The sequence below is a fragment of the Oncorhynchus nerka genome, linkage group LG20 (genome assembly GCF_034236695.1).
Source record: "Oncorhynchus nerka isolate Pitt River linkage group LG20, Oner_Uvic_2.0, whole genome shotgun sequence".
In the NCBI taxonomy this organism is placed as follows: domain Eukaryota; kingdom Metazoa; phylum Chordata; class Actinopteri; order Salmoniformes; family Salmonidae; genus Oncorhynchus; species Oncorhynchus nerka.
This window is the reverse complement of record NC_088415.1, coordinates 78,831,231-78,844,830: the sequence shown is the minus strand read 5'-3', so window position 1 is coordinate 78,844,830 and position 13,600 is coordinate 78,831,231. Positions and strand designations below refer to the sequence as shown.

The 13,600-nt window shown below is 52.3% G+C and overlaps 1 protein-coding gene across 3 annotated transcripts in view; it reads right to left on the bottom strand.

Annotated features, from left to right (window-relative positions):
* LOC115125658 (chromodomain-helicase-DNA-binding protein 7-like) overlaps positions 1-13,600 on the bottom strand; it is a 152,249-nt gene that overhangs the window by 91,463 nt on the left and 47,186 nt on the right. For all 3 annotated transcript variants that reach the window (XM_065005809.1, XM_065005811.1, XM_065005810.1), the window contains exons 5-6: positions 7,973-8,092; positions 7,790-7,852 (exon numbers count right to left, since the gene is read on the bottom strand). In XM_065005809.1, coding sequence (XP_064861881.1) covers positions 7,790-7,852; positions 7,973-8,092 — 183 coding nt within the window. The remainder of the gene's footprint in view (positions 1-7,789; positions 7,853-7,972; positions 8,093-13,600) is intronic.

Sequence of the window (13,600 nt, the reverse complement as noted above, 5' to 3'; positions counted from 1 at the left end):
ACATATACCACTCACACACACAAAAACACCCCACTCACTCACACACAAAAACACCACTCACATACCCCCCACTCCACACACCCCCGTACATAGCCCCCCACTCACACACCACGCATACACACACATCTCACCCCATACACACACACACACCTCTCACCCTCTCCCTCCACACAGACCCCCTCTCTCCACACCCCCCTCTCTCACTCCACATGTCCACACACACACCCTGTCTCACTCCACACACACACACAAATCCCACTCACAAACCCCACACACTCAAACTCCTCTCACACACAACCCTCCTCTCTATCCACCCCCACAATCTCTCACCACTCCCCCTGCCCAAACCCCCCTCTCCCTCCACACACACACACCTCTTTCACTCCACTCCCCCTCTCAGTCCACACCCCCTCACTCCGCACAACCCTCTCAAACCCCACTATCAAACCACACACACACTCACTCAAACAAACCAGAGTTCTCACACACACCACTCACTCAAAATACCCCACTCACTGACACACACAAACCCCATTCACACACAAAATATCCCACTCACTCACAAAATACCAGTCACTCACAAAAACACCACTCACAAACCCCCCCTCTCTCTCCACATCCCCTCACGCCACACCCCCACACAACCACCACACACATATACCACTCATACACAAACCCGACTAACACAAAATTCCCCACTCATTCACACACAAAAACACCATCAACTCACACAAAAACACCACTCACATACCCTCTACGCCCCCTCACTCGGCACCAGCCCGTCGTACATAACCCACTCACTCCACACCACCCATGTCCAAACCCCCCTCTCCACACCCCGCCCCCACTCACACACACATCCCTCATACACACATCCCCATCTCACACTCCACCCCCCAATCACACACACAAACCCCACACAAACCGCAAACATTCACTCACAAAAACAAACCACACACACTCACTCACAAACTACACACAGCTCACACCACTCACTCAAAATACCCCACTCACACATATACCACTCACACACACAAAAACACCACTCACTCACACACAAAAACACCACTCTCACCCCCCTCTCTACACCCCCTCAATCCACACCCCCGCCCATCAATAACCATGTCCTCACACACCACCCCTGTCCGCACCCCCACTCACTCCATCCACAAATCCCACCTCACTCACACAAAGACCTCTCCCTCACACACTCTACCCTTACAAACCCCACTCACACACAAACACACACAACCACCACACATCGCTCACACACAAACCCCACTCACTCCCCATACAGACATACACAGAAAATAGTACACCACTCACACATCTCTCTCTCCACACACACACACCAACCAACCCCACTCACTAACACACAAACCAAAACACACCTCTCCACACACACACAAACTCCCCCAGGTCCTCACACAAACCCCCTCTCCCTACACACACCCCTCAAACACACACAGCTCTCACCCCGCATACACACACACACACACACACCTCTCACCCCGCATACACACACATCTCACCACGCACACACACACACACACACACATCTCAACACGCACACACACACATCTCTCACCCCGCATACACATCTCTCACCCCGCATACACACACACACCTCTCACCCCGCATACACACACACCCCGCATACACACACACACCTACACACATCTCTCACCAGGCATACACACACACACCTACACACATCTCTCACCAGGCATACACACACACCTCTCACCACGCATACACACACACCTCTCACCACGCATACACACACACCTCTCACCACGCATACACACACACACCTACACACACACACACACACACACACACACACACACTCTCACCCCGCATACACACACACACACACACCTCTCACCCCGCATACACACACACACACACACACCTCTCACCCCGCATACACACACACACCTCTCACCCCGCATACACACACACACACACACACACACACACACACCTCTCACCCCGCATACACACACACCTCTCACCCCGCATACACACACACCTCTCACCCCGCATACACACACACACCTCTCACCCCGCATACACACACACACCTCTCACCCCGCATACACACACACCTCTTAGCCCGCATACACACACACCTCTCACCCAGCATACACACACACACACCTCTCACCCCGCATACACACACACACCTCTCACCCCGCATACACACACACCTCTCACCCCGCATACACACACACCTCTCACCCCGCATACACACACACCTCTCTCACCCCACACACACACACACACCTCTCTCACCCCGCACACACACACACACCTCTCTCACCCCGCACACACACACACACACCTCTCTCACCCCGCACACACACACACACCTCTCTCACCCCGCACACACACACACCTCTCACCCCGCACACACACACACCTCTCACCCCGCACACACACACACCTCTCACCCCGCACACACACACCTCTCACCCCGCACACACACACACCTCTCACCCCGCACACACACACACCTCTCACCCCGCACACACACACCTCTCACCCCGCACACACACCTCTCACCCCGCACACACACACCTCTCACCCCGCACACACATACACCTCACACACACACACACCTTTCACCCCGCACACACACACCTTCACACACACACACCTCACACACACACACACACCTTTCACCACGCACACACACACCTCTCACCACGCATACACACACGCGCATGCACCTCTCACCACACACACACACACGCATGCGCCTTTCACCACACACACACCTCTCACCCCGCACGCACACACACACACCTCTCACCCCGCACACACACCTCTCACACACACACCTTTCACCACGCATACACACACACACACCTCTCACCACGCATACACACACACACCTCTCACCACGCATACACCTCTCACCACACACACCTCTCACCACACACGCCTCTCACCACACACACACGCCTCTCACCACACACACACGCCTCTCACCACACACACACGCCTCTCACCACACACACGCGCATAAACCTCTCAACACACACGCGCATGCACCTCTCACCACACACACGCATGCACCTCTCACCACACACACGCATGCACCTCTCACCACACACACGCATGCACCACACACACGCATGCACCTCTCACCACACACACACGCATGCACCTCTCACCACACACACGCATGCACCTCTCACCACACACGCACGCATACACCTCTCACCACACACACGCACGCATACGCCTCTCACCACACACACACACGCACGCATACGCCTCTCACCACACACACACACGCACGCATACGCCTCTCACCACACACACACACGCACGCATACGCCTCTCACCACACACACACACGCCTCTCACCACACACACACACGCCTCTCACCACACACACGCACGCACGCATACGCCTCTCACCACACGCACGCACGCATACGCCTCTCACCGCACGCACGCACACGCCTCTCACCACACGCCTCTCACCACACACACACGCCTCGCACCACACACACACGCATACACCTCTCACCGCACACGCCTCTCACCACACACACACGCATACACCTCTCACCGCATACGCCTCTCACCACACACGCACGCACACGCCTCTCACCGCACGCACGCATACGCCTCTCACCGCACGCATACGCCTCTCACCACACGCACGCACGCATACGCCTCTCACCACACGCACACGCCTCTCACCACACACACCTCTCACCACACACACACCTCTCACCACACACACACCTCTCACCACACAAACACCTCTCACCACACAAACACCTCTCACCACACACACACACACACACGCCTCTCTCACACACACGCCTCTCACCACACACACACACACACACCTCTCACCACACACACACACACCTCTCACCACACACACACACACACCTCTCACCACACACACACCTCTCACCACACACACACACACCTCTCACCACACACACACACACACACCTCTCACCACACACACACACCTCTCACCACACACACACACACACACCTCTCACCACACACACACCTCTCACCACACACACACCTCTCACACACACACACCTCTCACCACACACACACACCTCTCACCACACACACACACACCTCTCACCACACACACACACACACCTCTCACCACACACACACACCTCTCACCACACACACACCTCTCACCACACACCTCTCACACACACCTCTCACCACACACCTCTCACCACACACCTCTCACCACACACCTCTCACCACACACCTCTCACCACACACCTCTCACCACACACCTCTCACCACACACCTCTCACCACACACCTCTCACCACACACCTCTCACCACACACCTCTCACCACACACACACACACCTCTCACCACACACCTCACCACACACACCTCTCACACACACACACACCTCTCACCACACACACACACACCTCTCACCACACACACACACCTCTCACCACACACACACACCTCTCACACACACACACACACACACACACCTCTCACCACACACACACACACACACACCTCTCACCACACACACACACACACACACACACCTCTCACCACACACACACACACACCTCTCACCACACACACACACACCTCTCACACACACACACACACACACCTCTCACCACACACACCTCTCACCACACACACCCACACCTCTCACCACACACACACACCTCTCACCACACACACACACACCTCTCACCACACACACCTCTCACCACACACACCTCTCACCACACCTCTCACCACACACACACACACACACCTCTCACCACACACACACACACACACCTCTCACACACACACCTCTCACCACACACACCTCTCACCACACACACACACACACCTCTCACCACACACACACACCTCTCACCACACACACACACCTCTCACCACACACACACACCTCTCACCACACACACACACACACCTCTCACACACACACACACACACACCTCTCACCACACACACACACACACCTCTCACCACACACACACCTCTCACCACACACACACCTCTCACCACACACACACACACACACACCTCTCACCACACACCTCTCACACACACACCTCTCACCACACACACCTCTCACCACACACACCTCTCACCACACACACACACACACACCTCTCACCACACACACACACACACCTCTCACCACACACACCTCTCACCACACACACCTCTCACCACACACACACACACACCCTCTCACCACACACACACCTCTCACCACACACACACACCTCTCACCACACACACACCTCTCACCACACACACACACACACCTCTCACCACACACACCTCTCACCACACACACACCTCTCACCACACCTCTCACCACACACACACCTCTCACACACACACACCTCTCACCACACACACCTCTCACCACACACACCTCTCACCACACACACCTCTCACCACACACACCTCTCACCACACACCTCTCACCACACACACACACACACCTCTCACCACACACACACCCTCTCACCACACACACACACACCCCTCTCACCACACACACACACACCCCTCTCACACACACACACACACCCCTCTCACCACACACACACACACACACCTCTCACCACACACACACACACACCTCTCACCACACACACACACACACCCTCTCACACACACACACACACCTCTCACACACACACACACACACCTCTCACCACACACACACACACACCTCTCACCACACACACACACACCTCTCACACACACACACACACACACCTCTCACACACACACACACACACCTCTCACCACACACACACACACCTCTCACCACACACACACACCTCTCACACACACACACACACCTCTCACACACACACACACCTCTCACCACACACACACCTCTCACCACACACACACACACCTCTCACCACACACACACACCTCTCACCACACACACACACCTCTCACCACACACACACACCTCACCACCACACACACACACCTCTCACACACACACACACACACCTCACCACACACACACACCTCTCACACACACCTCTCACACACACACACACCTCTCACCACACACACACACCTCTCACCACACACACACACCTCTCACCACACACACACACCTCTCACCACACACACACACCTCTCACCACACACCTCTCACCACACACCTCTCACCACACACCTCTCACACACACACACACCTCTCACCACACACACACACCTCTCACCACACACACACACCTCTCACCACACACACACACCTCTCACCACACACACACACCTCTCACCACACACACACACCTCTCACCACACACACACACCTCTCACCACACACACACACCTCTCACACACACCTCTCACCACACACACCTCTCACCACACACACCTCTCACCACACACACCTCTCACCACACACACCTCTCACCACACACACACACCTCTCACCACACACACACACCTCTCACCACACACACCTCTCACCACACATACACCGTCTGAAGTGTAATGTAACATACAAGACCGGCTGGTTTTGTAGGAACACAAAGCAAGCTGGAATGCTCTTCTCCTTTTCTCATCCCCTACTTTACCTCTTTACTAGAACTACACTACCACCCTTCACTGGAAACAACAGATAGTCACCATGAAGAACCTGGACGTTTAAAGTGTCACCTCACCCATTTTTACATGGTGCCTTATTTTTCACTCTGATTATAGTGGATCCCCACCAAACTGCTTTCCTGATTTCATTAGAGAAAATTGGGAGACATTTTGCTGGGTCATCACTTGCCATTGACTATAATGCAATATGCAAATATGTCTCAAGCATATTAGAAAACACCAACTAAATGAAGTCTCTGCACTACATTCACACCAACTAAATGAAGTCTCTGCACTACATTCACACCAACTAAATTAATTCTCTACACTACATTCACACCAACTAAATGAAGTCTCTGCACTACATTTTATTAAAGAAATGCTCCACTGTGCCATAAATTGATGTTGAAAAAAAAAAGAGATGCAAATAAGGATTCATGGGACAGTGGACCATTTAAAAATAACTACAAATTGTTGAGACCCCGAACAATGTGTCGACCCCGAACAATGTGTCTACCAATTTTCTCTGTAATGAAACAAAATATAAAAACACTGTTTAAGGGATCAACTACAAGCACAGAAAGAGTGAAAATAAGTATCCAGACCACTGCCAGCGTGTCCTCTCCAGACCACTGCCAGCGTGTCCTCTCCAGACCACTGAGACCACTGCCAGCGTGTCCTCTCCAGACCAGACCACTGCCAGCGTGTCCTCTCCAGACCACTGCCAGCGTGTCCTCTCCAGACCACTGAGACCACTGCCAGCGTGTCCTCTCCAGACCACTGCCAGCGTGTCCTCTCCAGACCACTGCCAGCGTGTCCTCTCCAGACCACTGCCAGCGTGTCCTCTCCAGACCACTGCCAGCGTGTCCTCTCCAGACCACTGCCAGCGTGTCCTCTCCAGACCACTGCTAGCGTGTCCTCTCCAGACCACTGCTAGCGTGTCCTCTCCAGACCACTGCTAGCGTGTCCTCTCCAGACCACTGCTAGCGTGTCCTCTCCAGACCACTGCTAGCGTGTCCTCTCCAGACCACTGCTAGACTGCTCTATGAAGTGGCTGTCTAAGAGGCAGGGTATGTGGGTGTGTAATCTGCTTGGAGCTGGTTGAGCAGCACACGATGACACCAGGGCACTAGTACCCTCTCTCTCTCCACAGACCCAGCTGTCTCACCTCTTTCTTCCCCATGCGTATGGACAGGATCTTCTCCACCACAGGCCCCTCTGTCTCCACCTCCTACAGTCACACAGATTGAACAACATTAGCACAGTCAAATGTAAGAGCAATGAGCACAAACCTATTCACACATTTTCTCTCTGGAACGCATGCACACCTGCACACATTGTGGGTGCTGACCTGCTGTTCAGAGGTGTTGAAGGGCGACTTGGGAGCGGGGGAAACATCATCGTCTGAGATCCTGAACTCCAGTTCCTCTGTATAGCGCTTCCTTTTCACCTGACGACTGGAACGACGCTTCTATAGAGAGAGAGAGCGCGAGGCGAGCGAGAGAGAGCGCGAGAGGAGAGAGCGAGGCGAGGAGAGAGGAGAGCGAGGTGCGAGAGAGGAGAGCGAGAGAGGAGAGCGAGAGAGGAGAGCGAGAGCGAGAGGGAGAGAGAGAGGAGAGCGAGGTGCGAGGTGCGAGAGAGGAGAGCGTGAGAGGAGAGCGAGGTGCGTGAGAGGAGAGCGTGAGAGGAGAGCGAGGTGCGTGAGAGGAGAGCGTGAGAGGAGAGCGAGAGAGGAGAGCGTGAGAGGAGAGCGAGGTGCGTGAGAGGAGAGCGTGAGAGGAGAGCGAGGTGCGTGAGAGGAGAGCGTGAGAGAGGAGAGCGCGAGAGGAGCGTGAGAGGAGAGCGAGAGGAGAGCGAGAGAGAGAGCGAGGAGGAGAGCGAGAGGAGAGCGAGAGAGGAGAGCGAGAGGAGAGCGAGAGAGGAGAGCGCGAGAGGAGAGCGAGAGAGGAGAGCGAGAGAGGAGAGCGAGAGAGGAGAGCGAGAGAGGAGAGCGAGAGAGGAGAGCGAGGTTCGAGAGAGGAGAGAGAGCGAGGTGCGTGAGAGGAGGAGAGCGAGGTGCGTGAGAGGAGAGCGAGCGAGGTGCGTGAGAGGTGCGTGAGAGGAGAGAGAGCGAGGTGCGTGAGAGTGCGTGAGAGCGAGCGAGGAGTGAGAGAGCGAGCGAGGTGCGAGAGAGGAGAGCGAGCGAGGTGCGAGAGAGGAGAGCGAGCGAGGTGCGAGAGAGGAGAGCGAGCGAGGTGCGAGAGAGGAGAGCGAGCGAGGTGCGAGAGAGGAGAGCGAGCGAGGTGCGAGAGAGGAGAGCGAGCGAGGTGCGAGAGAGGAGAGCGAGCGAGGTGCGAGAGAGGAGAGCGAGCGAGGTGCGAGAGAGGAGAGCGAGCGAGGTGCGAGAGAGGAGAGCGAGCGAGAGGAGAGCGAGCGAGGTGCGAGAGAGGAGAGCGAGAGAGAGGTGAGAGAGAGGTGTGAGAGAGAGAGAGGTGTGAGAGAGAGAGAGAGGTGTGAGAGAGAGAGAGAGGTGTGAGAGAGAGAGAGAGGTGTGAGAGAGAGAGAGAGAGAGGAGTGTGAGAGAGAGAGAGAGGTGTGAGAGAGAGAGAGGTGTGAGAGAGAGAGAGGTGTGAGAGAGAGAGAGGTGTGAGAGAGAGAGAGGTGAGAGAGAGAGAGAGAGGTGAGAGAGAGAGAGAGGTGAGAGAGAGAGAGAGAGAGGTGTGAGAGAGAGAGGTGAGAGAGAGAGGTGAGAGAGAGAGGTGAGAGAGAGAGAGAGAGAGGTGTGAGAGAGTGAGGTGTGAGAGAGAGGTTAAACAGGTGTACCATATTGGGCTAACGGCCCTGAATTAAGGCTGCAGTCATAACACACCTGGGTCCTGTTCAATACGCACACAAATAGGGCCTAAAATGTACTTTTAGATTTTTTTTTTAAAATCTACCAGCCACTCAGATTTTTTACCAGGCCAAATATTGCCACAAAAAATTAAAGCAACAAAAAAAATGTGTTGTAATGTTTCTAAAACAATACATGTATTACTTGTAAGAAGTAAATTAATTTATGATTTTTTTGAGACCTGGGTCTTTTAACCAAAATATCAGAGATAAGACAAATGTTCACCTGCCCCTTTAAGGGTGGGGGGTTACCGTAGTAATGCAACCCCAGAGTCATGTGCCTGTGAGATTCAGAGTCTGACTAATAGCCGTGTTGTCTTCTCTAGCAGCTGAAACTCAAACATAGAAAAACAACCTGTGAACAAAACAATGTAAATAGACCAAGAAACACAAGGACAAAGTCTCACTTCAGTAGACTTTCATTTCAAGTAAACTAGACCAACTGTTATGCCTGTCCACAGCGCTTCTAAAAACAAATCTTTCACTCAGAGCTTCAGCCAAGCAGTGTTGCAGAGCGAGGTGGGATAGGCTATAGGAGTCATAGTTCTTTGACGTTGTGTGATTAATTGACCAGTTATGAAACAAGACGGCAGAAATACTTTCAACATAATACTTTTTATTCACAAATGCAAGTGAAATGCTCACACTGGAGCCCTGAGCACCTGCAAACGTGGCTGGTTAAATGGACATCTTACCCGTCAATGGCAAAATCCACCCATATTTTGCAGGTGGCGGGTGTTCATTTTAGGCCGTGCATACAAACAATGAGTTTAGACAGTGCCTCAGTTGTCTTCTGTTTGGTGTTTAACGAACATGACCCAGGTATGTTATTGATCATAGATAAATCACAGGAGAAACGTCTACAGATTCATTTTAAATCAGGTAAGCTCACATCACTCCCACAACCTCCACAATCTACAGCACAGTCTAACCTAGGAGCAAGCCACACGACCAGTGTCTAGCGCGAGGCAGGCAGCCCTCTCAGTCTGTCCTGAAGGGGTAAACCCTAACCGCTGCAGACATGGTATTTCATCAGTTGGGCAGCGCCTACTGGTGAACATTGGGCAGCGCCTACTGCTGAAGACTGGTGAACATTGGCCAGCGCCTACTGGTGAACATTGGGCAGTGCCTACTGCTGAAGACTGGTGAACATTGGGCAGTGCCTACTGCTGAAGACTGGTGAACATTGGGCAGTGCCTACTGCTGAAGACTGGTGAACATTGGGCAGTGCCTACTGCTGAAGACTGGTGAACATTGGGCAGTGCCTACTGCTGAAGGCTGGTGAACATTGGGCAGTGCCTACTTCTGAAGACTGCTGAACATTGGGCAGTGCCTACTGCTGAAGGCTGGTGAACATTGGGCAGTGCCTACTTCTGAAGACTGGTGAACATTGGGCAGTGCCCCAGTATCAGCCAGCTGGGTCACCTGGATATTTGGGTTGGTTTAGTAATTTGCTGCTAACAGCTCCCATATGCCTGCATCAGAGTAGAGGAGTGTGTCACGATATTTTGATTAAAATCACTCCTGAAAAATGCCAGGACCAGTCCAAAACACCAGGACCAGTCCAAAACCCCAGAACCAGTCCAAAACCCCAGAACCAACCAGTCCAAAACCCCAGAACGAACCAGTCCAAAACCCCAGAACCAACCAGTCCAAAACCCCAGAACGAACCAGTCCAAAACCCCAGAACGAACCAGTCCAAAACCCCAGAACGAACCAGTCCAAAACCGGTCCAAACCCCAAGAACCAGTCCAAAACCACAGGACCAGTCCAAAATTGAACAAGAATGCCGGTAGAAACTAGAGTCAGAAAGCGTCTCAATCTGCACCCTAGTCCCTATATAGTACACTACTTTTGTATGGCTAAATCATTTATTCAAACAATTAAGACCAGAAGTATGTCAATAAATGAACACAGACATCTTCATAGAGGGTCTAGAACGTCGCAGGTAGACCTGGGTTAAGAGGTTCTGAATGTGTAATCTCTGTTCCAATACGTTTCTATTCGAGCGTTCTGTGGTGCTGAACAGTTTCATCCCAAACTTGCTCTACAATAAACACCACTAGCTTTCATGATTAAGAGTAATAGCGGATGTTTGTAGAAAAGTGCTGCTTGCTTGTATTGTCACTACGCCACCCCCAGGCTCATGCCAACATTGGATAACCTTTTTGCATTTAATTTGGAAAGGGTTTGTCCGTCTACTGTACCACCGTGACGTTACTGTACCACCGATGTTACGGTGTGTGTTTACAACTAGCCTCTGCAGAGTCCCCCAACAACCGGATGTTCTGGTTTTCAGAGGAAATGGAAAGAGAGCCTGCCACATGACTTCCACTTTTGGATGTTAAAAAGGAGACTCAGTCTTCTCCTCCACATTTACCGGATTGGTTGAACAGTGCAGGAGATAACGAAAAAAAAAAAAAAGTGTTAAGAGGTTAAGACCAGTATGTAAGGATCTAGCTTCAGGCCAGTATGTAAGGGATCTAGCTTCAGGCCAGTATGTAAGGGATCTAGCTTCAGGCCAGTATGTAAGGATCTAGCTTCAGGCCAGTATGTAAGGATCTAGCTTCAGGCCAGTATGTAAGGGATCTAGTTTCAGGCCAGTATGTAGAGGACCTAGCTTCAGGCCAGTATGTAAGGATCTAGCTTCAGGCCAGTATGTAAGGGATCTAGCTTCAGGCCAGTATGTAAGGGATCTAGCTTCAGGCCAGTATGTAAGGGATCTAGCTTCAGGCCAGTATGTAAGGATCTAGCTTCAGGCCAGTATGTAAGGGATCTAGTTTCAGGCCAGTATGTAGAGGACCTAGCTTCAGGCCAGTATGTAAGGATCTAGCTTCAGGCCAGTATGTAAGGGATCTAGCTTCAGGCCAGTATGTAAGGGATCTAGCTTCAGGCCAGTATGTAAGGATCTAGCTTCAGGCCAGTATGTAAGGGATCTAGCTTCAGGCCAGTATGTAAGGGATCTAGCTTCAGGCCAGTATGTAAGGGATCTAGCTTCAGGCCAGTATGTAAGGGATCTAGCTTCAGGCCAGTATGTAAGGATCTAGCTTCAGGCCAGTATGTAAGGGATCTAGCTTCAGGCCAGTATGTAAGGATCTAGCTTCAGGCCAGTATGTAAGGGATCTAGTTTCAGGCCAGTATGTAGAGGACCTAGCTTCAGGCCAGTATGTAGGGGATCTAGCTTCAGGCCAGTATGTAGAGGACCTAGCTTCAGGCCAGTATGTAGAGGCCCTAGCTTCAGGCCAGTATGTAGGGGATCTAGCTTCAAGCCAGTATGTAGGGGATCTAGCTTCAGGCCAGTATGTAGGGGATCTAGCTTCAGGCCAGTATGTAGGGGATCTAGCTTCAGGCCAGTATGTAGGGGATCTAGCTTCAGGCCAGTATGTAGGGGATCTAGCTTCAGGCCAGTATGTAGGGGATCTAGCTTCAGGCCAGTATGTAGGGGATCTAGCTTCAGGCCAGTATGTAGGGGATCTAGCATCAGGCCAGTATGTAGGGGATCTAGCATCAGGCCAGTATGTAGGGGATCTAGCATCAGGCCAGTATGTAGGGGATCTAGCATCAGGCCAGTATGTAGGGGATCTAGCATCAGGCCAGTATGTAGGGGATCTAGCATCAGGCCAGTATGTAGGGGATCTAGCATCAGGCCAGTATGTAGGGGATCTAGCATCAGGCCAGTATCTTCAGGCCAGTATCAGGGGATCTATCTTCAGGCCAGTATGTAGGGGATCTAGCATCAGGCCAGTATGTAAGGGATCTAGCATCAGGCCAGTATGTAGGGGATCTAGCATCAGGCCAGTATGTAGGGGATCTAGTTTCAGGCCAGTATGTAGGGGGATCTAGTTTCAGGCCAGTATGTAGGGGATCTAGTTTCAGGCCAGTATGTAGGGGATCTAGTTTCAGGCCAGTATGTAGGGGATCTAGTTTCAGGCCAGTATGTAGGGGATCTAGTTTCAGGCCAGTATGTAGGGGATCTAGTTTCAGGCCAGTATGTAGGGGATCTAGATTCAGGCCAGTATGTAGGGGATCTAGATTCAGGCATTTATTTTACACCTGCTATGTTAGGTTAGCTCAAAACTGATGTTACTGTGTGTGTCACTAACGTTAC